At 36.0% G+C, this 24217-nt stretch overlaps 3 protein-coding genes across 3 annotated transcripts in view; 1 reads left to right on the top strand and 2 right to left on the bottom strand.

The window, feature by feature from the left end:
• The window catches only part of AstC-R2 (Allatostatin C receptor 2), an 82990-nt gene extending 65470 nt beyond the window's left edge, over positions 1–17520 (bottom strand). The window contains exon 1 of the mRNA XM_015983453.2: positions 17063–17520. The gene's annotated coding sequence lies outside the window, so the exon portion shown is untranslated. The remainder of the gene's footprint in view (positions 1–17062) is intronic.
• On the top strand, positions 5646–24107 carry LOC658966 (uncharacterized protein). Its single transcript, XM_015983667.2, has 21 exons — positions 5646–5767; positions 10676–11040; positions 13173–13295; positions 13342–13528; positions 14294–14371; positions 14744–14988; positions 16555–16700; positions 18708–18849; positions 19846–19936; positions 19982–20157; positions 20216–20395; positions 21091–21195; positions 21243–21314; positions 21364–21746; positions 21793–21927; positions 22157–22269; positions 22317–22468; positions 22517–22615; positions 22690–22834; positions 23114–23212; positions 23264–24107. The coding sequence occupies exons 2-21, from the start codon at positions 10684–10686 to the stop codon at positions 24028–24030; spliced, it is 3795 nt and encodes a 1264-aa protein (XP_015839153.1). The 5' UTR covers positions 5646–5767; positions 10676–10683; the 3' UTR covers positions 24031–24107.
• On the bottom strand, positions 18777–19831 carry LOC107398675 (uncharacterized). The gene is made up of 3 exons (XM_015983673.2): positions 19680–19831; positions 19373–19577; positions 18777–19312 (listed from the first exon to the last, which is right to left on the bottom strand). Exons 1-3 carry the CDS (start codon positions 19728–19730, stop codon positions 18885–18887), a joined length of 684 nt encoding a protein of 227 aa, XP_015839159.1. The 5' UTR covers positions 19731–19831; the 3' UTR covers positions 18777–18884.
• Positions 24108–24217: the final 110 nt, after the last annotated feature.

The following is a 24217-nucleotide window of genomic DNA, read 5'->3' on the forward strand; positions in this document are numbered from 1 at the left end:
AGAAAAAATGTCCGAAGATTTTCTAGGAATTGACGAATTAAAAACAAATAAATATTGGACAATTAAACTGTCGTGTTTTATTTTCGGTACAGATTGAGAGGAGTCAAGGTGGGACAAGACCTGGGACAAGACGAAACAAGGTTACCTCTGATGTTGAGGTCAATTTCGCCTTTATGAAAAAAGTAATTACATAATTTACAAAACAAATAAAATTTTTCTAGTGATAATCGACTGTGTTATAAAAATTGCAATTATCCACTTGAGCATCAATCCTTGGCTGTCATCCACTTGAATATCATAATTTTCCTCTTGATTTCACTATTACATCTCAATTACATTTCCTTGAATTTCCATATCGAAGGAAAAAACCCGAAAGTAGAAGTCACAAGGCCGCAAGATCTGCATTTTTCCGTCGAGTTCATTGTTCGTCGTGACATTTAAAGATGATACATTGTCCCAACCTCTCTCGTATTTTTTTCTCTCCTTCATGTAATATTTCTCGCCTTTGATCGAGTCATCATGCCTGTAGCACAATTCATCGGCTGAAATTAATTACGGCCAGAGTAAATCATGCGATTATGTAGGAAATTCACCCCCGGAGCTGAATTTAAATTCACCCCCTCAAACTCACTTCGGTCTGCTGTGATTACGACGTAATACTGCGCGATTATCATCTTAATCAACTCTTAATCTGATTATTTCATTTTGTTACCGCCACACTACCTTTTCAATGATAAGCGGAAACGATTCATTGCAGCCCAAGGGAGCACACAGGCATTTGGTTTCTTTGAAAATTGCTGCAACAATATTCGTGACATTATTTCCCAATTGGTTTAAGCCTCAATTAGACTAAGCTTGAATTCCGCCGTCCAATCTGTAATACAGTTACATGACTCCATCGACTGAATTGCCATATGCTTGTTGATTTTCAAGTGCATCATGTTTAGGATAATGCAACGCTGACCTTGTTTCGCATCGATTTTGTGTACACATTATCGCCGTAATGACGGGCATGACGAAAAAATACGAGCTTTGCGCTAATTTTAAACAAACATCACGCAAAATGGCACTTTTACGACTCCCTTTTTCATAATAATAAATTCGGAGCTTTTAAAACTTCCACTCGATTTGAATTTCCACCATTAATCACTGTCAAGTGTGAAAATGTATTCCGAGCTTGATTAACTTGCCTTTACTTATCTATACTTCAATTAAGAACTTTGATAACTAAATTGGATAAGCGAAGAACATATTTTGGCGGCGTTTGGATGCGAGCCAATTGCTGCTACCTGTGCGATTAACCCAAATGCTTAAAATAAAGCGGCATTTTTGTTAAATTCTCAACTTAAGCAGAGCGTGTAAGATTAGTCGTTCTAATGTCAGCGAAAGGGCCGGGAAACATCCTTTGCTTGGAGGAATGTGATTGATGTGATGCCAAGTATAGGCCGGAAATCCGCTTTACTAATCCTCAGTCAAAACACTCCCTAATTATTCTCTTGGAAGGGAACTTTTTTCATTGCTGCGACCTCACAATGACCACATTTTGTCACTCAATGCTCCAATGAGGTCTCAAATCGATGTATTATTTGCACAATTTATTATATTTACCAACGGTAACATTGAAATTTAATTGTTTGATTATATATTTCAATTAGCAATGGTACGAAACTTTGAACTCGGCGAGTCGTTGCAATGACCCTCAAAGAAAAGCTGTTAAGTCGTTACAAATGCATTTAATAAATGGAATCAGGTTAAGTAGGTAATTGCGTAATTAGCTCATCACTCCGAACATGGAAACGGTATTAAAATAATAATTCGCGAGACAATAAATGCGATCTCGCGAGACTCTAACTAATTATTCCATGTTTTTATTTTTTACGAGTTTTACGACGCGATCAGGTAAACTATTCCTTCGCATTAATAACAAGAGACCGGATTTTTAGCAGAAACTAAAAATTTTGATGTGATGATTTCAACTATAAACACAACTGTAGGATGTTTAAAACTCATTTAGGATACAATTCAGTTTAGGAATTTAGGAAAAATAAAAAGGGAGTCAGATATTTCCAACAAAATAAATTTATTTCGGGTTTTAAGAAAGGCCCTTAAAAATTGGGTGTTTTGAAAGTTTGTTAAAATCCGGTCTCTGGTAATAACGCAGCAATATCTCTCGTTAAGCAGATAAATCACGGTCTGAGATGAATCCTGGCTTTATATTTGGCTTGATGCATGAACGAGCAAGATTTACAAATTGCGTCAGTACGATTAATCTTGGGTGGAATATAGTAAACAAGTAATGTCCACAATGGCCCGTTATCCACCTTGGAAAAGACGCCACAAATCAATATCTATATCTGGCCGTATTGTTTACACGGTGTAAAAAATAAGCGCCCCATCAAAGCTCAAACAGAACATTGTCAATAAAACGACTTTTCTCTTCTGAAACTGGTACGAGATAAATCATCGCTGAGTGTCGACGTAAATGGAAAGATTCTGAAAGGATTTCAGCTCGACTAACTTTGTTTTCGTGTAAAAAAAATTCACGAATTAGAGTGTTTTTGTAAAACTAGCGTTCTCTAGGTACGTTTCATTCATCATTTTATTGCAAGCACAAAAACCTGGATCTAATTTATCGGCGGCCCTATTCACGCTCGGATTTCTTTCATCTATGATTAAACATTTAGAAAGTTATTGTGTCAACAACAATGAAGCCTTTTCAACGGGATAAGAAATGTTTCTGGTTGTCAACGGTTTATGGCGGACGGTAGATATGAGCAATGTTCCTGTTCCGGTTCCGGGACGACCGGACTTTGAAGTTTTTTACAAAGACAAATTTCAGACACTGAGGGGTTAATGCTCCAAATTGCTTTAGTCGCAAACACAACTTTTGCCATTTGAGCGCTTTATCATTCGGCGCTTTTCTCATTAAAAGGACGAGGAAATCCAGGTTTGGAAATTTTGAGCAAAAAATCGCTTAAAATTGGAGGAGGAAAACAGAATCGGGTTTAATAAATAGATTAGCTGATAGTTTGAGGACGGACAGCGCCCTATTATGGTCGGAATTGATCCCCAGCTCCATTTTCATGATAATTATTTTAATCGAAATAATTTCGCTGGCGTTTAGAACAGCATCCAAACAAAGGCGACCTAACCAAACAGACTTCGTCTCGCCTTACAAAAAGAAAGTGTGGGCACAAATCGTCTGTAAATGTCCAGAATCGACCACAGTGTCACGAGTAATGGTGTTAAGAGCCAACGTCCAATACTCTTTCTTCCAGACTAAAAATAAAACATTTTTTCCGTGATCGTTTGTTGTGGTTGAATAATCACGTTTGAGCAAGCATGTGATGATAATTCTCGTCGAATTTCATTAGACAGCGAGCGAAGACAATGCACTTTGCTGAAATATTAGCGCTTTCTGAAACAGATGTAGGTACTCTCTGAAGAGTGAAATATTTGCATGATTTCGAACCCAAATGGGAGAATATTTTCGTGTCGTAATGGAGTTAAATAAAATACGTTTCTATTTGTAGATTTTGAAAGACAGAAATATGGTAGGGTTTATTCCTCCAGGATAGCTAAATAAGCCGCTCAAAGGTTGAAATATGAAAACTTTTCGAATTTTATATACGCGGACGAAAAAAACTACAGCACTGATAAAATAGAGATCGTTTTCCGTTCTATCCTAAACCCTCAAAGGGCAAAACGATATCCACATTTGAATACAAAGCATCTGCACTTCGGTCGAGGTTTCAACCGCAAGATCCACGCAAATGCACTTGTTTTGTGACTGAATTACCATTGCATTGAAAATTTATTCCGGAATGACCCAAATTACCAACATATATCACAAGCTTTATTGAGATAAACGAGCTTTCTATTAACCACAAATAATTAAGACACTTCAGTTATGGAAATAAAGAGCTTGAACAGAGAATCGATATTTTCATAAAACTCTGGCCTGACATCGAGTGGATATATTTTCAATAAAAGAACGAATCTTGAGGATTTGAAAGAACAGGCGAGAAAAATTTGTTTCACTATTCACGTTAGAGATATTTTGCCATCTAGTGGCGAAGCCACAAAGTCATATTGTAAGCCACCAGAAAACTGCTTCTTCTTAGATTTGCCAAAAGAAAGCTGTTTCCATATTTTATTCAAGACTCGCAGAAATTTCTTACACATTTTTTAGCAACTTTAAATTTTTGAGTTATGTTTGAGTTTGATAAGCACCTGAAACAATAGAATCTATATACTGTTAAGCGTATTCCAAATTTTAGTAACTTTTGATGAATGGTTTTTATAATATTTAACTGTATCCATTCTTTTAGGAACCCTGTATATGTATTATAAATAATTATACCATTCAGAGTATGAACTCACACGTGCTTTTTTGCCATCTAGTAGCGAGGCCACAAACTCAAAATTCAAGCCATCAGAAAACTGCTTCTCCTGCTAGGAAACGACTTGTAGGTGTATTTTTTATTTCTGGTTATACAAATAGAAATTGGTTTATTTTGCTGCTAAAACACGTGTAACAACTGTTTACCTACTGATAAAACAAATCGTTTAAAACGTCACATCAAATCATAAATTTTACAATAAAAACATACATTTAGCACGTACAAAGTTGTAAATTGGGTCATATTATCATTTACACAGTTTTAAACAAGTATCGAACTAATAAAATCTCAATTCGGGTTATACAATGTTTGGTTTTACGTTCCCATAAAATAGCAAGTTTATGGTTTGTGATTATTTTAAAAATATGCTAAAAGTTTTTCAATGTACATAATCCTTTAGAGGGAATTGACTTTTGGTGGAATCTGGGTTAATCCCAAAAACATTTCTTTTTTTCTTGTCGAAACAATCAGCAGTATGGTAATCGAGCCAATAATTCCCAAACGATAGATTTTAATGTCCTCTGAAAAGATTTCAACAATCCCACTTTTATGGAACTGCGTCTACAATGATATGACAATTCTTTTCCCAAACTTAAACCACCGAAATAATTATTTTGTTTGTTGGTGTCCAAATTAAAATTCAAGTCATCGGCAAACAAAACCGTTTCTAAATTTAACTCTCGATACGGGTTTTAACAAATTCAGTCCAAATAATATTAAAACAGCTGTAAACACAAATTGCGCAAGTTTTACCCAACCATCCTCCAGTCAAGTTCAACGTTTTCATGTCTATCACCTATTTTCTTCACAACTGGGTTAATTTCACTCGGGTTGAATTTTCACAAATCTCCACAAGATTGAAATCTACTAATGGACCAAAAGCAGATTTATTGAGTCGTTCCGGAAGATACTGATTATTGTTTGGACCATAAAGATAACATTAAACGGCAGTTCATTAACGCACTACATTAACTTAATTAGAGATAATCAATATACAATCCGCTTTACTGCCACTAATCCACACACCAGAAATTAAAATATCGCCATTGTCCTTTTTGTTTCACTGGTCCTTAATCTGCATTTTTTTGCGCATTTGTGAGCTGAATCCTTATTATAATACACCCGGAGTAAAATTCGCTTTATTTTTGTAGCTCAACCACCGCTATTCATTAAATTGTAGCTTAGAGGAATTGTTCCGAAAGTTGTGCGCAATCTGAACAATTTTTATCAGCGCCAGTAAAACGACGCCTTTTAGCGCCAGTATATTCGAATCCTTCGTCGGTTGTTGACGCGTTTTCGTACAAGTCCTCCGCCACGTGGACCAGTTTAAATCAATTCGATAAAAATTACAAAAAAAATCATTGGTGGGTGAGTCAGAAAATTCATTTAATTGTAAATGTGGCCTTAAATCATGCCGTTCCAATTCTGTCAAATTAGTCGCTTTCTTCTAATAATGAGAGGTTTTAAGATTTTGACGACGAGTGAAAGTTTGTAAACTCACAATGGGATTTTTTTCATTTTTCCTCAAACTAATTAGTTTGGAAATGATTGATTAAAGTTTATTGGAGACGCAGTCTCTAATGAGCCGTCCCAGCTCAGATAAACATTTTTAATTAAATACAGGAGACAGGTTTCTAATTAACATTGTGTTTTAGATTATTATTCTAGTAGTGGCCGAGACTTGGAAACTCCTGATCAAATAAAACTTTACGACAGTGTGTTTACAGCGCTTAGACATAAATCAAAAATGAAATTTTTCATCACTTTATTTCGCATCGATTCAGTAAATCATGGCTTTAGCACAATTTGTGGGTTTTTGAATCGTAAATCCTCCAACGTTATTTACACTCCGAATAATTCAAAATTCCGGAAATAAAGTCACTCGTTTTGGAAAGTTTTATTGCCGATAAAATTTTGGAAATTTCATTTTTTCAAATTATGTAATTGGCAATAAAAATTGAAACTGAAAGTGTCGCTGAATCATGGAATATTTTCTCCTGTAATAATAATAATCACAAATCTTTTACCAAATCCCTCTGGCATTTAATTAATATCGAATAACTTATATAGAACTTGTTTTTTCGTTTTTATTTGTACATAAATAATACCGACATATGCTAATTAGATGCACAATTGAATTTGGGTCAAATTATTTGATAAAGTGTGATAGCACAGGTGAATGAATACAATTTTGTTAAAATACTCCACTTTTGTTATGTAACAAGTGAAAATATCGGCTAGACAATGGTACGTTTATGGGCAATTTAAATACCATGGGTGTTGTCACCGCGCCTTATTAAACAACCAGTCAAAATAATTTTATAAATATTTGTGCACATGTTTCCAATCCTTTACGAGCTAAAATTAAAGCCAAATATCTTTGGGTTTTTCAAATATGAGAGAGCATCCTGTTGTTTCTCCAATTTGCATGAGAAGAATTCTGATAAAGAGTAAAGAAACGTGCCCTGTTTTTATAATTTTGTAGCAAAAGTCTCATCACAATGTAAAATATTAATAAAATGCGCGAATTCGTTGCTTTTAAAACTCGTCACATTTAGATTAGGAAAAATGTGAAACAGCGCGAGAAATGCCGATTTTTCCAGCAGTTTCCGCCTTAAAAACTATTATGTATGCAGTTAATGCAAGTTTCATTCAAACAAATGGACGTGATAAATCACGTTATAGGATAAGTTACTGTTGTTGTCAGCTGACAACGTTTGAATACTAAATAAATAACTCACCGATCACTAGAATTTTTTCAGTTATGTAAGCCATTTCGTTACAAATAAGGGAAAGGGTCTCACAAAACATTTACACCAAGATCGCATCCGAATCCCAAAACAGCATCTTTGCATAATAAAACAGTGCGAACGCCCTTATTGCATAAACTACACAAGAATTTAATTTAAAATAAGTTTTTTTCTCTCATCCAATCTATGATATTCAAGTTTTGGCAAAACTTAAATGTAGTGGAAGAAATGGGGCGATTACCAACAAAAGAAGCTTTTCAAGTCAGGTGTTAACCCCTGAATGAATTGCTTAAACGAGATTTGTGCGTTTTGGGGTTAAATGTAACGAAATAATTCGGTTATTTCGGAAGTTACGACATAACAAGCCCAATATCAGCCCAAATACTGATAATTTTTACACTTCCGCCCAAAATTACTTTTGGCCGAATCCCAAATAGAATTGTTTATTCACTGCCGGAAACAAAGCCAAATTAAACGAGTTTACTTTTTCGTCAATCGCAAATCGAAGAAAATCACGAGCTTGCTCCACTTTCTTATTAATTTTGCGTATAAATCAGGGGATTTTCGGTTGATAAATCGGCGGAAAACAAAGAAGTTAAAATATTCGGTTTAGTTGAGGTCTAATATTTATAAATTAGGTCATATTTCAGCCCCAATGGCACTCTCGTAAAAAAATGTAAATAAAGACATCCACTTTATTTATGGCGAAACTAAAATTTTTACAATCATAACCCGAGTGCTTTGCAATTCAATTAAAAATTACAAAGCGTATTAACACTAATTGTCGTCCAGTCTTAAAATGTCGAGCATTAACTTTTATGTTCGTCTGTAATAGAGCACTTTTCTAGCGAATAATGTTAAAAGTGCTTAAATCATCGTTATAGGCACTTTAAGGAAACTCCTTGATACATAAAATTCTAATAAATTCATTAAATATGCAGCAGTTATCTATGTTGTAGTCCAATCCTTTGTCATGTGGGAGTCTAAAATTAGAACTTTAACTCGTCGTGAATTTGTAAACAGGAATTTAAATGCAAGTCGAGCTAAAGTGTAGTAAACACGCGATTAAAACCACAAGCTTACAAGTTTCATTCAATTCTTTCGATGATTCGTAATTAAATTCCAATTAGCATAGTTTCGAGACCCTTGGAGAGCAAAACGTAATAAATCGTTGTCTAACTACGACAACTTAACCGTTTCCAGAACTTTCTGGTGACGTGCTAATCCACCACTAATCTAATTTAAAACGATCCCAGATATGCTCCAGTTATTTGTTAACCAAATTCTACCTAATTGAAAATATTTCGAAAAAATCGCTCCCGTCCGTCGTAGCAAACACAAAATGTTGTTATTTTTACGTTGTTGAACAAAACCAATAATTTCCACTGTCTAATTTTATATTGTTAAAGTCTTTAATAATTAAAAGCTGCCCGAATAAATTTTTTGGAGCTATTTTCACACACAATTTTTTTGTCCCGTCCGTCATGTGTGTGTGTCCCGTCCGTTATCAGTTTGTTCTTCTTTTTCCTGCTCGTATTTCAAATTTTAAAAATGTGGCTCGAATTGTAATTGCAAATTTGACTGGTACTAAGTTCCTATAAAAAAAAATCACTTCTGCTACTCCTACTGTTCGTAAAAACTGAAAATAAAATCTAACAATTTGTGTAAAGTGTCCCGTCCGTTAAAATGGAATGGCTGTCCAACCAAAAATTTTTCGTGTGTTTTAATAAAAACTAGCTTTGTGATGTTGCACCGTAGAACAGGAGCAGTATTCGCTTAGTTGGGTTTATCGATCGAAAAATTCTCACGAGATTGCACACAATCCAAAAAATTGTCCAATTACGAGCACTTAATTATTTAGCTAGTTGTCAAAGTGGTCCAATTAAATTAATTTGTCTCCCTTGAACAATACGCTCTAGTTTTGCATAACTGTCTCCATTAATTTAGCTCAAGCTCCTGCTTGAATTATCACAATTAATATCTAGTCTGTGAAAAATGCAAATGTGACATGTGTACGCAGTTTGAGTAAATTTAAAATGTTGCCAGTCGTAGACCCCGCAATATTGGAAATTCCGTCCGAAGAATGTAAACTACAAAACGCCAAGTGTTTGTCGGAATAAATTTCAAAAATACGTGTGTTTATAGAAAATGCGGTTCAGCTTCAGTAAAGTGGATTGGTTTTAAAAAATCATGAAATGTGCTAATTGAGACGGTTTAAGGGCCGAATAAATCCCGGAATGGTTTCAGTGTGGGGTCGTTTAATCCAAAGATAAATACATTTTCCTGCATCTGAAAAGTCAAACTCCGGCTTGTTGACCGTAAATGTTTGACGAAGGAAGGGTTGCTGCAAGCCGATAAGAAGACTTGTCTTGTTGCAAGTAAACCGACCATAAAGTCTAGTTTTTCAATTAATCATAAAGCGGAATAAATTTACGAATTTGGCGTTTTATTGCCAAGCTTCATTTTCCAGACGATTTACGGAATACGGAAACCACTCGCGTTTACAATACTTTTGGCTTTTACGAGTCTAGACTTGAATTAGGTGCAAAAATTTCCTTTGGAAGCTGATACATCTCGGAATTTCAAAGCCAAAAATATTAGGAGGAGATTTAATTTAATACAACTCACAATGCTTGGAATTCTAATAAAATCTCAATCGCTGCACTTTTATAATTAAACTAAATTGGAATTATGGAGGAAATTCGGTGAAATCATGGAGAAAAAGCTCTTGAGCGAAAATTTAATCCACCTACGCAGGGAACATGAAATTTCGAGTGTGATGGATTAAAGCCGACGAAGCGAAAAGAAATTTTAAACAACTGGACACTAACTTGAAAACTTAAATTAATCCACAGATGTTTGCAATTAATTCCATTTCGAATGTGGACTGAGTTATAGACGCAAACCCTGTCAGATTATCGATGATTTATCGTTAATTTGGCAATTATTAATACACAAAATGACATAAAGCTCTCATTGCACAATTAATTGTTTGCGATAATTGAAATAAATTTCACGAAAAAATTACTAAAGCTTGTTATTGCATCTATTGAGTCAATGAACATCTGCGCCTGACAATTTACTCGCAACTGGAATATTTAATATGTAAACCACAAGTTTGAAGTGTTTTATATTCATTGCTTTAACTCGGGAAAAAAATTCCGGTGCATAAAGCTCGAGCTTTTACTACAATATCAGTGAAACTAACGCCGGATAAATCCATAACCCAATCGTGCAATTAACATGGCTTTAATCTGAAAATTGCGTCACTGTTTATAATCATTAATCATTTGCATTTAAATTAGATGCCACTAAACTATTTTTCGCCCAATTATTGAATTTTCGAACGCTCTTATCCTTGTAAAAATTCAAAGCTGCATGAGGTCACCCTCTTAGCGTCACACCGGAGTGCCACTTAAACGCCCAGCGGGCCCCCTTTTCCATCCTCTCCCCTAGCGCTTTGATTTCCTGAAAAATCAAACTTTCAGGAGGTAAACTAATTGTGCGGCTATTTTTTTCCAGTCAGTGAGATGCTCCTACTTGTCATTCTCGCAATGGCATTAACTGAGACCGCAACTGAAACTTTCACAATTGGATATTTGACCGGTTCTCAGAGGAGACCTGGTGATTTGGAATACCCCAGACCTGGTCTGACCATATCTGGGGCCATATCTCTGGCAGTCGATGAAGTGAACAAAGGCATTGTCGGCCAACGTGGCCACAGACTCGACTTCATCGTGGCCGAAACCTACGGAGAGGAAGTGATAAGTGTACAAAAAACGGCTGATTTGTGGACGAAAAATGTGTCGGCATATGTGGGGCCGCAGGAAACCTGCGAACATGAAGCTTTCATGGCGGCGGCTTTCAATCTACCCATGATTTCATACGTAAGAAAAAATAATTCGGTTTGAATTGCTGTGATTAAAATGTCCGGGGCTAGAACGTTGCTAAATCAAATAAGGTAACCTCGCAGCATAGAAGCTGTTATCTAAATTGTGTGGGATTCCATATATTACGCCCAGGCCACGGAGCTATTCACAGTCTAAATATAAATCTAAACTGCTCATTCAACATTACATCGGTTAGAAAATCGCGAAAGTTTGCAGAAAATTTGAAGTCAAAGTATTAACACTTCTTCTACTTCTACAGATCGATATTAAAAAGCTTTTCTTTATTCTTCCATAAATCTTTTATGAAATTAAATTTCCTTCTGTTACTAAATGTAAAATTTCCTTTAGTTCCCCAAACATTATCAATTCAGTTTTTTTGCTAAAATCCCTCAGAAGCTTCAATTGAAGACAAAGTATTTTCTATTTCTCCTAAATTTTCCAATTTGAGTTTGCTTGACTTGGTAAATATTAAATATCCGAGAATTCTTTATACTTGAGTCCAATCAGTTTCATTGGACTATCTCTTAATAATTTACAATCCTTTAATTTAAAGTAGCCAGAATTTACAGACATCCTCGAAGGTTTTGCATTTTTCGTCTTAAATTCCTTTAAAATCTTTTCAATAAATTTTTTTGATGATGTTGGCTGTAGAATTTAAATTCATTGTGTCGTTTTGTCCAAATTACTATTGTAGTTTCTCTGTCCAATCTTTGGACTAGCTTTTTACTCAATTTTTTTGCATTCTTCGGCAAAGTTGTTTAAACTGAATCCATATAAAAGCTGTACTGCCAAATGTTCTTTTTTCTTCAAAATTTCTTTAATTTTATGATTTGAACGAATTATTCTTGGCTTTCTTTCAGACTATTCTCTTTTTCTAAATTTTCAAATTTATGAATTTACCAACTTCATTCTTGCTTCTAGCGGACAAATTTTTGCATATCGACTAAAATCGTCAATTAATTTTAACTCTTTTTGACGATAATTTGTTCGAGGATGATAATTTTTCACAAAATTGAGCTTGCAAGACAGTAATCCTCCTTAATATTGCATTCAAACGTAATCCTTTACCACAAACTCGTTATTTTCATTTCTCGCGCTTTGTAACTTTATAAAGCAGCAAATCTTTCATAAATTAATAAACCGTAAAATTAGTTCAAACACTGTAGATTATCAAAGAGCACAAATCCCTCTAAGACACCTGAACTTGACAAAACTCTCTTTTTTTCTATAAATAAGCTTACAAGTTTCATATCGTGTCGAACTTTGGGCCAAGTTCAACGCTCGCACTAATCACTCGACACGAGCTTTGCGTGTTTTCTTATCGACGAAAAAAAGTCCGAAAACAATCAAAAGCTCTGACGTGACAAACCTCCAAAGAGGAAATATTTCAAGAGAATTGTTATCTCATTCACGGCAATTACACCGGACGGAGGAATCGTTTACACCACGTGACCCAAGTCACAATTGCCTCATCTAATTTTTTTGTAAAACTAAATTTGAATTCACTCGTGCAAGGGAAAGACGTCGCTTTATACATGAAATATTTATATCTCTTCTGTCAGTTATAAATTTTAAAATTCCGAAAAGTTTATTAAATGAAATACGAAATACACATATAGACGTGTTGTGGGTGCAGACAGGCGTGAATGTGTCACTCGGAAATAGAAAATCCGGTCGATACATTAAGTTAATTTTTGGTTAAGATAAAAGCACCGTGCTGACAAAGATTCGTAAATTTTTGAAACCCGTCCGCATCCGTGTATCGCCTGTTTACCGACCTTTTGTCTCGATAAAAACAACTCAATCAACAAGATGTTCGCTGAATAAAGGGAGAAACAGCAAAAGAAAAAAATAGCAACTCCTGGATACATTATCCCCTCAAAGAACTAACGCTTGAATTTTTCTAAAGCAGCGACAATTACGCCCCAAAAGGATTATATTTACAACGAAGCAAAGCGGTTTCTTCCCCAAAGTCGCAAATAATGACTGGGTTTTTACTTTGTGTCTGTTATTATCTGCGATCGGGAGCTAATTAGTCACTTGACCGTGCTGTTGTTCGTCTGTGACAAGGGTCGCATTTGATTAAAAAGACCGAGATTTCCGCTTGCAGCTGTTTCTACTTTTTGCAGTTTTGCACCCATTACGCCACTTCCGACAAAACGAAATTTCCAACTTTTGCAAGAACACGACCACCTGATACACAAATTTCCAAGTCGGTGGCATCTGTTCTCGTTGCATTTAATTGGACACATGTAAGTCGGAGGAATTTAATAAATTTTGTCCTTTATGCTTTTCTAGGTGGTTTTATTGTATTTGAAATCGCCGGACTTTGAGTTTGGAAATATTGCCACCATAGTTTTGCAAACTCTAGCCTCGGCTGGAATTACAGTAATCACGACGAAATATTGGGACACTCCTTATCACCACGGCTACGGGGAGAACCCTTTCTATAAATTGGTCGAACAGACCTACAGGGACACCAGAAGTGAGTATTTTTGCGCGAAAATTATTCAGTGTTCTCACGTCGCAGGCGATTTGAAACTGGATTACATCGATGTCAACCTAATGACGTTCTCATTCATCCAAACTGAAAAGTAATAACTGAACTCTAATATTTTCCGATTCGTCTGACGTTAACTCTATTATATATTTCCCAATATCGCGCAACGGCCACAACTTCTTTTTACTGTACATTCTACATGGTGGCCCAGCTCAGCTCACGCCTTCTGTAGCTCAGTTATTAATAAAGCTGGACTTATTTTCTAGACGTTATTTATACTCTAGGACGTATTTCAGGAATTTTTTTGTCCTAAAAAATTATGACGTCAACATAATATTTTCTTCTTACATGTCCCTAATGTTTTTTTATATGAATATAAATAATATCTACAAAATATCAAAACTCCAACTTAACTAAGCTGGGCTGGAACAGCCTGTATTTGCTCTCCCGCAACTGGAACAATACTTAAAAATTTCGTTTCGCGATTTATGCGAGTAAAAACTTTGTACATGTTTTGTGATTTAGTGAAATCCGCAATTTATTTTGCTATTATCTTGCCAAAAGTAATATATTTGCTTGCAAGGAATCCTTTTAGTAAATGTGGAGAATGAACTGGTGTACAATAAAGTTGAATCGTAAAATTTATTCCTCTATTTGGCCCAACTTACACTAAATTAAACAATAATTCAATGTATTTAGCATAATGATAAGGTGTAAACTTGGCTAGTAAATTCCGCTTAATTGTTCCAGTCTTCGTCATTTTGGGTCACTATTACGAACATTTGGGACTAATGGTGGCAATGGAAGAGAAGAAATTGTTCGATAAAGGTTTGTAAGTAATGGATTTATTGCAGAGGCAACGTCCTCAAAAACTTTAAAACCGAGTCATATTTTAAAAACTTGGATTTCATATCGACAATGACTTTTTCTCGGGTCCAAGTTTGTACATAAATTTTGGGAGCAACAAAGTTAAAAAAATATTTTGAATTAGAGGCAAACGCTCCGGTTTCTCGTATTGATGAAATCACATATCCGGACATTGCTCCAGCTTCCGGTGTGATTTCCTGGAGCGAAATTATCCGGTCAAGGCTAAAATTTGGCTCATGGAACAATCAATTAATCCTCTTTAGTTGTGTAAAGCTGTCACGTCCTTTGTGTCTTGCAATAAATTTCTACATGAAAAATACGCCGTTTTCTCAGGCGAGTATTTCGTCCTGGGTGTGGATATCGAACAATACGACAACGAGAATCCATCGAAATATTTACGAGGCCTTCTTCGAGACGAAACTGATCCGGTGGCTCAAAAAGCCTTCAGGAATTATCTAGGAGTGGTTCCGTCCAGTCCGGTAGGCTTCGAAAACTTCACAATACTTGTGAATTCTTATATGGAAAAGCCACCGTTTAATTTTCCGAATCCTCTTATCTTCGTCGGCGGATCCAAACGGGTAAGAGCTATAGTTTAGTGTATTCATAATGTCGGGAAATTCGAAATCGATCGACTAAAAGCCGGAAAATATGAACTTCATTCTGCCGAGGGAATTTTTTAAGCGAGGGCACTCGACAATAAAAATGATAGAGCACTTAAGCTTCGACAGAAGCCAAACAAACTAGGCGAACTTTCGCGATTTGAAAGAATTACACGGGATTTTTTCACAAGCGAAAAATTATTCCTAAATAAAACACGCAATTCCGTCCTGCTTCCGAATAAAGTAAAAAAAAATAATAAAAAACACTCACATACAGAAAAACAAAGCAAACCAACATAATAACTTTGCAATTTTCGATCTTGCTTAAGCAAAATATTTCAAATTTAGACGCTTTCTCATGAAAATCTCTCCGAAATTCATAAAAAGTAACGCATTTTACCCCAAATTTCAGTATTTTTAACATTGTTTTTGCAAAAATTGTAATGAAAAATCACCTTAAATTTATAAAAAGCAAGCCAAAATAACGCAATTTCTATTCAAATTTTGTAAATTTCTGTTTTTGTGTTGAATCCTGTGAGTTTTTCAACGCATAACAATTCTAATTTAGTATAGAAGACAAAAAAACAGTTTTCAATGAAAAATGCTCCAAATCAAGCGAAGACACAGTGCATTCCAGACCTCATTTAGCAATTATTTACCTTATTTTGCTAAATTCTAAATTAATTTAGTTTCTGGATAAAAAACTACCCTGAATAAGCAAAATAAAATAAGAAAAAAAACACATTACAGAACCAATTTTACAATTTTCTGACTCGTTTAGGTAAAATATTCCGAATTTATAGGTAATTTTTTTAATAAAAATTCTCCCGAATTTATAGAAAACATCTTGTAGCAAATTTTGGAATGAATTCAGTAAATTCTCGTTAAAAACGCTTTGGATTTTTAAAAAGAGGCAAAACTAACGCATTCACAGATAAACTCGATAAAATTTAAGAACTTGAGAGGATTTAATCCGTTTTTGCATTGACTAGTGAACCTTTTGTTTTGTGATGAATTGTGTACAAACGCAAAGCTCTTCATTTATTTAATTAATTAAATTAATTGAAACAGGATCGACCATTCGATACGTAATGAAATGATGCGGACGCTGAAAGTGCAACAATTACTATAATTGACATTTAAGCTCAAATTTAATTCCACCAAGTAATCATTCATAATTAGCACCAAATGCCTTAAAAATTAATTAATTAGAGTTAAATTTTGACCCAAAAATGCCGAGAATCCATCCAACTTTGCTGATCCCAGTTAACTACATGAGAATAGTTCCTTTAGACAATTAGCCACTCTGGTAACACAACCAAGTTTAGCAGAGTGGCAAATTAGACAAACAATTCCAATTGAAAAAATTTCTCTACCACCCAAAACTCAATTTGGTGCACAAACGTAATCTCTGCTTTTAACCCTTGCATTTGCATTTGTATTGCTTTGTCGATCAATGCAATTGCAACATTTGCTCCCGAAACCAATGGTCCGGAGTAATTTGCGCCGATTGAGAGCAAAGTAATGTGGAGAAAAAAATTACAGATTAGAGCTGAAGCGGCTTATTTATACGACGCCGTGCACCTTTACGCCAAAGCTTTGATTCAAGTTTTGGACGAAGGGGGGAATCCCAGGAACGGTACGGATATAATTGACCACATGAAGGAGACGCATTATAAGAGTGCAATGGGGTAAGTAATATTTTTTTGAGAATATTATTGTTTCGCTCTGAAGTGATTTTAATTAAACGAACATCCTTTGAGAAATTTAATTGGGACTTTAATTAATCGGGCGCAATGTAATTATTTGAAACATGCCCGATGGATTTATTAAAGCACTCGTTAAAATTATATATTTTTTTAAATCGTTCGTAAAGGACTCATGATCATGAAATCACGCATAAACTTGTGTAATATTGATGAAAAATTCCGCCTTGTTACACGCAAATAAGAATTTTCGTTGTTTTTTCAATTTTAAAAAAAATCAAAGGTGACTGTTGAAACAATTGATCGAAGCTTAAGATACAAACACCAAACCAAAGCATGCAACTTACCTTATTTAACGCCATAATCTTCAAAATAACCAAAGCTCTACACCCCAAACTTTGTTTTTAGACGAAATTGGATGAATCAAATATTTAAAAGTCACTCACAAGAGAAAAAAACAGTATTTTTCACAAAAAAAGTCACACCAACTTAATTAGAACACACTTTTGATAAAAATCCGCGTATTTTTTAAAACTTTCACAAAAAATTAATCGCGTTACATTATTCACTGCACTTTTTATAAAGTTTTTTAAAAGTTTAGACACAAAGACAACTCCCGAAAACCGACGCGTTTTCGAAAACTCACTCAAATTTAAACAAATCCCCATATTTTCTAGAAATTTTTTTAGAAACATTTATAAAATTTTGAAAAACTTTGACCAAAAAGAAAACAACTCTCGAAAACCGACGCGTTTTTTTGAAACAATTGACTGTCGCGAAAACTCTTACCAACTTAAACCAAGCAAGTGAAAAAAATAAAAAATGGAAAAAACTACTGCAACTCGCGCATTTTTTAAAAGCTCTAACAATAAATCAAAATAAATGCGTAAATTACTGTTAATTTGTTTAAAAACTGGAGAAAAAACGCCATAACCAACGTTGAAAACCGACGCTTTAAAAATCACCGAAAATTAGACAAATCCGCGTAATTTTTTTAACTTTAACCACAAAAAGTCAAAAGAATTGAGTGAATCACTGCATTTTATAAGGTATTTTTTAAAAATTTAGACAAAAATACACAAAAAAAACTGTCTAAAAAGCACACAAAACCGACGCCTTTTTTACGAACAATTAACTGTCGTGAAAACTCGTACCAACCTAAACCACAGAAACGAAAAATGCGAGGGAAAAATGGATTAAATTAATTTTAAACCACTCTAATTCACACAAATCTGCGGATTATTTAATAAAATATTAAAGGATTTACGTAAATTACCGTTATATTTTTTTAAATTTGAAAAAACACCAAAATCACTCCAAAACCGACGCTTCAACGGTCACTCAAAATTAAACAAATCCGCCTGTTTTTCTAAATTTTAACCACAAAAAGTCAATAGATTTATGCGAATCACGGCTTTTTTCACGGTATTTTTTTAAAATTTAGGGAAAAAACACAAACAACGGCCTAAAAAACCGACGCGTTTTTATGAACAAATGACAGTCGCAAAAACCACTGGCACCAACATAAATCAGTGCAAAAAAAAACCGCTTTAAAAATTACTGCAATTTAAACAATCCACGGATATTTTAAACATTGACATTAAAAAAACAAATAGATTTAGTATTTTAGTATAATTTGGCCAATTTTTTAAAAATTCCGACAAAAAAGTGGGTAAAAAACAGCGCAAAAAATGTTGCCAACTTCAAACTTTGTATTGTTTTTTGAGGTTATGCAACACTTTTTTTGAGTTTTTTTTACACATATGGATAAGAATTTAGGGCAATTGTTCCATTCCCTTGAAATTGCTCGTCATAAAGCTTGAATCTGGTGCAAAAATCGCAAAATTACAGGCAAGTAATCAATTTTTTTTGTCGCTAGAGCCCCCACAACTGACTGTCACTGGGGGGCCTCTAATTGGTCAGAGAATTCCAAATTTATTGTTATTTTTCACGAAAAATGCATTCGTGAGCCGCAATTTTCAATTTGTGCAGATATATCGTCTATATGGACGAAAACGGAGACGCCGAAGGCAACTACACTCTAATCGCCCGCAAAACCAGCACCGGTGACGAAAAATTCGGCCTCTTCCCCGTCGGCATCTTCGCCTTGAAACGAACCGACTCCAAACTACCAGTAGGTATTTTTATAAACATTTATTTAAAAAAAAATCAAGTACAACGTAACGCATCGCCCAAAACTTTCGCAATCCTCGTCTGATATTTCTCCATAATTTGGTCGACACAATCATTGGCGATATTTCGAATTTCGATCGTCCTGAAATGTCCCTCTTTGTGCGCTTCAATCGCACCCAATAACATCCTTTTAACCGGAGCCACGTCCTTTGCGATCACATCCTTGTAGCAGGAAATTACCTGCAATCCCGGCTTCCTGCTACAATTATACAGCGTGTCTAGTAAATTTTGACCGCATTCGGTCGCAAACACCGTCGAATTCATCAAATTTAAAGAGTTGGTGGACACATCCTGTGATCCTCGCTCGATGCACGATTTCAAAGCGGAAATCCCTTCTTCGGTCAGTTTTTGAATCGTTTGTTTGGAGTCGAGCATGCAAACGGCGTTATTCGTGCAAGACATTTCTAAAAAAATATAAAAACATACTTAATAAAAATTAAAAAAAAAACGTGTTATTGATTTACTGGTGAGTGAGAGTTCTTCGACCAGCTCCAGTTTGTCTTTAGCCCTTTCGACCATTTTATTTATGTCACAAACCACCGATTTGTCGGTCGAATTGGCCTCTACATTGACTAGGATTTTGACTTGTTCAAACACTTCCTGGACGTTTGTTAGCAAATTTGCTTGTTCTTCTTTGGTGGGTATGACGTTAGAGCCGCCAAGCATTGACTAAAAATTCGGTATGAACACGAAATACCAACAGTATTTTTTCTACAGCCGCCAAAATAATCAGTTTGGCGGCTGTAAACAATTATGATAAAAAATACTTACATCAAAAAGTCCGGCACTTAATAATAGCAGAGACATTTGAAAAAATTTCATCTTAACGCGACTAACGCGAGCACAAAACTACCAATTTTATTTGTATTGTTTTACTGCTGAGCTGGTTTGTTTCAATGTCAGCTCATTGCTGATTTGGCGCAATTTCTGTCCTTAGATTCTTCACCTGACTGATACAATAGACTGGGTCGGAGGTCAGCCTCCAATCGCAGCCCCGATTTGCGGTTTTCGCGGCGAAAAATGCATCAGTACGTATATTGAATTTTTCGATGAATTAATTAACTGAAATAAAGCCCATACTATGGAGATAACGAGCGGTGTCACCGGCGGCATATTCCTGGTGATCCTCGTGATCTCCTTAGTGCTTTACCGGAACTGGAAATACGAACAGGAACTCGATAGTCTGCTGTGGAAAGTCGATTTCAAAGACATCCAAATCAATGAAGAAGCCGGGACGAAAATAACCCGAGTAAGTCTGTGTGAAAGCAGGGATTGTTTGGCGGTGTTTTTATTTCGATTATTTTCAGTCGGTTCATCCGCTGATAAGGACCAGTCAAGTATCGCTCAGTTCTAATCCCGATGCTGATTTTCGCTATTCGACCATTTTTACCCAGATTGGGATTTACAAAGGGCGCGTTTTCGCTATTAAGAAGGTTCATAAAAAATCCATTGATATCACCAGAGAGATGAAGAAGGAACTTAAAATGGTCGGTATACAAACTTTTAAATGAATTTAAAACGCACTCGAAAGTTTAAATGAGGCGCTTTAAAGCAAACTTTAATAACTTTAAGTATTTCGTGATGTTTTCTCGCCTGGTTTTTCCGGTTTTTGACAACTTTTTATTTTTAGTTGTTTTGTTTAAACAACGATTAACACAATTAATTTGACTCGCTTTTTGTTCAATGTTCAAAGAGCTCCAATTTTTTTTCAGTTTTCTCGATTTTTTCCTGAATTAAATAAAGCACTGACCGCATTTTAAAAGACTTTCGGCCCTTCCACCCGAGTAAGAGAATATATCCTGTAAATAAGTCCCAAAAATGTTACTTAGAACTGCTGTAACCTTGTTTTTTCGGGTTTTGCCCGGGTCTAGTAACATGGAAAATCTCAATTGAGTAATAAAATCGTAACTCAATAGGTCATGACAAACAACTGGCGGAATTGGTCCAAACGAATATAAACTCGGGTCGGAAATGCAAAAATGGGTCATGTTTAGTAAATAATTCAAAGACGAATTTTTTTCGTGTTTTACTTTTTACGTGTGTCGTATTTTTCTCCAATTTTCTCGCACTAAATTGCCGGAAAATCCCCGTCTTTCACTCAATCAGAGGGCACAAAAAGTGACTTTCCGTCCTTCGATTTCGGAAATTTATCTTTGATTTCCTATTAAGCTGTTATGTGCAGATGCGCGACCTCCGTCACGACAATCTCAACGCTTTTATCGGCGCTTGCACCGACCCTCCTAACATTTGCATAGTCACCGAATATTGCACAAGAGGCAGTCTTAAGGTGAGTTTAACAACCCTTGAAAAACCACCCCCCAAAAAAATATTTAGGACATCCTAGAGAACGACGACGTCAAACTCGACAATATGTTCATCGCTTCTCTAGTCGGGGACATTTTAAGGGTAGGTTTAACGAGTCAAAAGGACAAAAACACAATTTTCGTAAATTTAGGGCATGATATACCTTCATGACTCCCCCGTCCGATTTCACGGTGCCTTGCATTCAGCCAACTGCTTAGTGGATTCGAGATGGGTGGTGAAATTGGCCGATTTTGGCCTACGTGAGTTCAAGAAAGGAGCGGAGGAGCCCGGAGTTAAAGATCCGGCAAAAGTCCGGGAAAAATGCTACAGATTACTGTACAAAGCTCCCGAATTGCTCCGATTGCAAGAGTCGTTCGTTTCGGGACAGTTAGGGACCCAAAAAGGGGATATTTACTCGTTCGGGATCATTTTGTACGAGCTTCATAGCCGACATGGCCCTTTCGGGACCACGGAATTATCCTATCCGGAAATTCTCAGTAAAATTATACACAATACAGGACCACAACCCTTTAGGTATTTCAGTTATTTTGCGCGAATTTGGCCTGAATTTCAGTTTCAGGCCGCCACTTGAAGCGCTAGAAAATAGTTTCGATTTTGTGAGAGATTGTCTGAAGGAGTGCTGGGCTGAAAACCCCGAAGATCGGCCCGATTTTAAGAGCATAAGGGCCAAACTTAGGCCTCTACGCAAGGGAATGTTAGTATCAAATGAAATAATTAACATAGAGTTAAACATCGATTTTTTTATTATTTTTTTAACTATTAAACCTAGCAAAAGTATCGAAGATTTTTTTACATCGAAAAACTTGCGAAATTCTAAAGATTACATCGAAAGAAAGTAAAAATGCGATTTCATAGAAAATTATTCTATAGCATTTCTTTTCGATAATCAATTTTTTCGCTCTTAATTAATTTAAAAAAAATAGGAGGCCCAACATTTTCGACAACATGATGGCGATGATGGAGAAATACGCCAACAATTTGGAGGTGTTGGTGGACGAGCGCACGGATCAATTACAAGAAGAGAAAAAGAAAACAGGTGAGTTGTGATTTTTCAGCACCTTTGGCATTTTCAGCCTGTTTCAGAGGCTTTGTTATACGAAATGTTGCCTCGGCCTGTTGCCGAACAGCTGAAAAGGGGGAACAAAGTCGAAGCTGAAAGTTTCGATTGTGTGACAATTTATTTCAGCGATATTGTTGGCTTTACAGCGATGTCGGCCGAAAGCACACCCTTACAGGTGATTTCACGAGTGTTGTTATTATTTTTTCTTATAAATTTTCTCAAGGTTGTCGATTTTTTGAACGATCTTTACACTTGTTTCGACTCAATCATCGAACATTACGACGTTTACAAAGTGGAAACAATCGGAGATGCCTATATGGTGGTACGAAATAATTTTCCTTTGATTTATTAGCAGTCAGGAACAGCTGGACCTGCAGTTTATTTTTTTATTTTTAGGTCAGCGGGCTTCCAATTCGCAACGACAATCAACATGCGGCTGAAATTGCCTCCATGTCTTTACATCTTTTAGCGGAAGTTAAACAGTTTACGATCAGGCATAGGCCCACGGAAAAATTAATGCTCCGAATTGGGATTCATTCGGGTAAGGAAAAACTAACGCGTTGTACGAAAACATTTCTTATTTTTATCGAATTAAATAAAATCACCCTTCTTGTTATTTTATTTTTCTTTAATTCCCACAAGAGGGAAAATAAAAACATAATTTTTATTGCAATAAATTCCATTGCAAAAACAAACAAAACGAAATACGTGTTTGTAAAAAACTGACAATGGTTTTACGTTTTATTAAGTAATTCCCGAACTGCTTACAAATATTTTTATTATTATTATTTGCCATGGTTTTTTTAAACATTTTTCTTAGGCCCAGTGTGCGCGGGTGTCGTCGGTCTAAAAATGCCCCGATATTGTTTATTCGGCGACACTGTCAACACCGCAAGCCGCATGGAATCAACAGGAAGCCGTAGGTCACAATTCCAAAAGCGTCATTTAAATTTAAAATAAAAAATTACAGCTTTGAAGATTCATTGTAGCTCGGAATGCAAAGACCTTTTGCACAAACTGGGCGGTTACAACCTCATGGAGCGCGGAATGGTCTCCATGAAGGGAAAAGGCGAACAACAAACGTACTGGCTTTTGGGGGAAGACCCCTATTTCCGTAACTTGCGCAAGGAAGAGCGCTCAAAACGCCGCACAAAAACCGAGACCAAATCGCTAAACACCAATGGTCACTTCATAATCACGCGAAGCTCGCTCAAAAACAAAAACAGCATAGTGCGCAGCCCCCTTCCACGGTGCTCCTCCTTCGAGAGCCCCAAAAAACTGCGTTTCGCCAGTGGTGACAACCTGGAGAAAAAAAGCGATTCCAATTTTTTGGAAGTAATCTCCGATAATAGTCCGTGCAAAAAATCCTCCAATTCGCTCGTTGAGAATTCGCTCGACTGTTGCAGCGAAGCCTGGAAGACGTCCAGCACTTCGTGTCCGTGTATCGAAAATTTAGCCAATTCGGCTGCAACTTTGGCCCAATCGCAGCTTTCGATGCTGTACAAAGACGAGAAAAACGTTAAACTGGTCAGACCTACGTGTTACAGTGTTCCCATGTTGTGTTCGTTGGCTGTTCCCCGACCGGTGATTCACACGATTTCGGCGCCCACTAGCCCCAGGAAGCAGGATTTGGTCGATTTGACCAAATTCCCAGAGTGTGAGGAAGTCATCCCCTGGGCGGATTCCACGCCCTTGCTCAAAATCACCAAACCGCAAGACTCGGAAACTGGTGTCTAGTCATTTTTTATGTTTGGATTTAAGGCTCGTGTTATTTCTATTTATTGATGTTTGTTGTAATAAACGTGCGTATCGGATTGCGTTTTATTTATTTAGATGGCACAGTCGTGACACGAACGCGGGTCTAGAAAACCCGTTCCAGTATCAGGATTTTAGGAATTTGAAGAGTTCTTTACAATTTTGCTGA

The sequence above is a fragment of the Tribolium castaneum genome, chromosome 2 (assembly GCF_031307605.1).
Source record: "Tribolium castaneum strain GA2 chromosome 2, icTriCast1.1, whole genome shotgun sequence".
NCBI classification, from domain to species: Eukaryota; Metazoa; Arthropoda; class Insecta; order Coleoptera; family Tenebrionidae; genus Tribolium; species Tribolium castaneum.

Bases quoted from the DNA above. Each gene is read 5' to 3' on its own strand.
- LOC107398675 (XM_015983673.2), bottom strand. From the start codon at position 19,730: ATGAAATTTTTTCAAATGTCTCTGCTATTATTAAGTGCCGGACTTTTT. The intron at 19,578-19,679 runs GTAAGTATTTTT...CCGAATTTTTAG, and splicing joins TAAGTGCCGGACTTTTTGAT to TCAATGCTTGGCGGCTCTAA. The intron at 19,313-19,372 runs GTAAATCAATAA...ATATTTTTTTAG, and splicing joins CGAAGAACTCTCACTCACCA to AAATGTCTTGCACGAATAAC.
- LOC658966 (XM_015983667.2), top strand. From the start codon at position 10,684: ATGCTCCTACTTGTCATTCTCGCAATGGCATTAACTGAGACCGCAACT. The intron at 13,296-13,341 runs GTAAGTCGGAGG...ATGCTTTTCTAG, and splicing joins TTGCATTTAATTGGACACAT to GTGGTTTTATTGTATTTGAA. The intron at 18,850-19,845 runs GTAGGTATTTTT...TTCTGTCCTTAG, and splicing joins GAACCGACTCCAAACTACCA to ATTCTTCACCTGACTGATAC.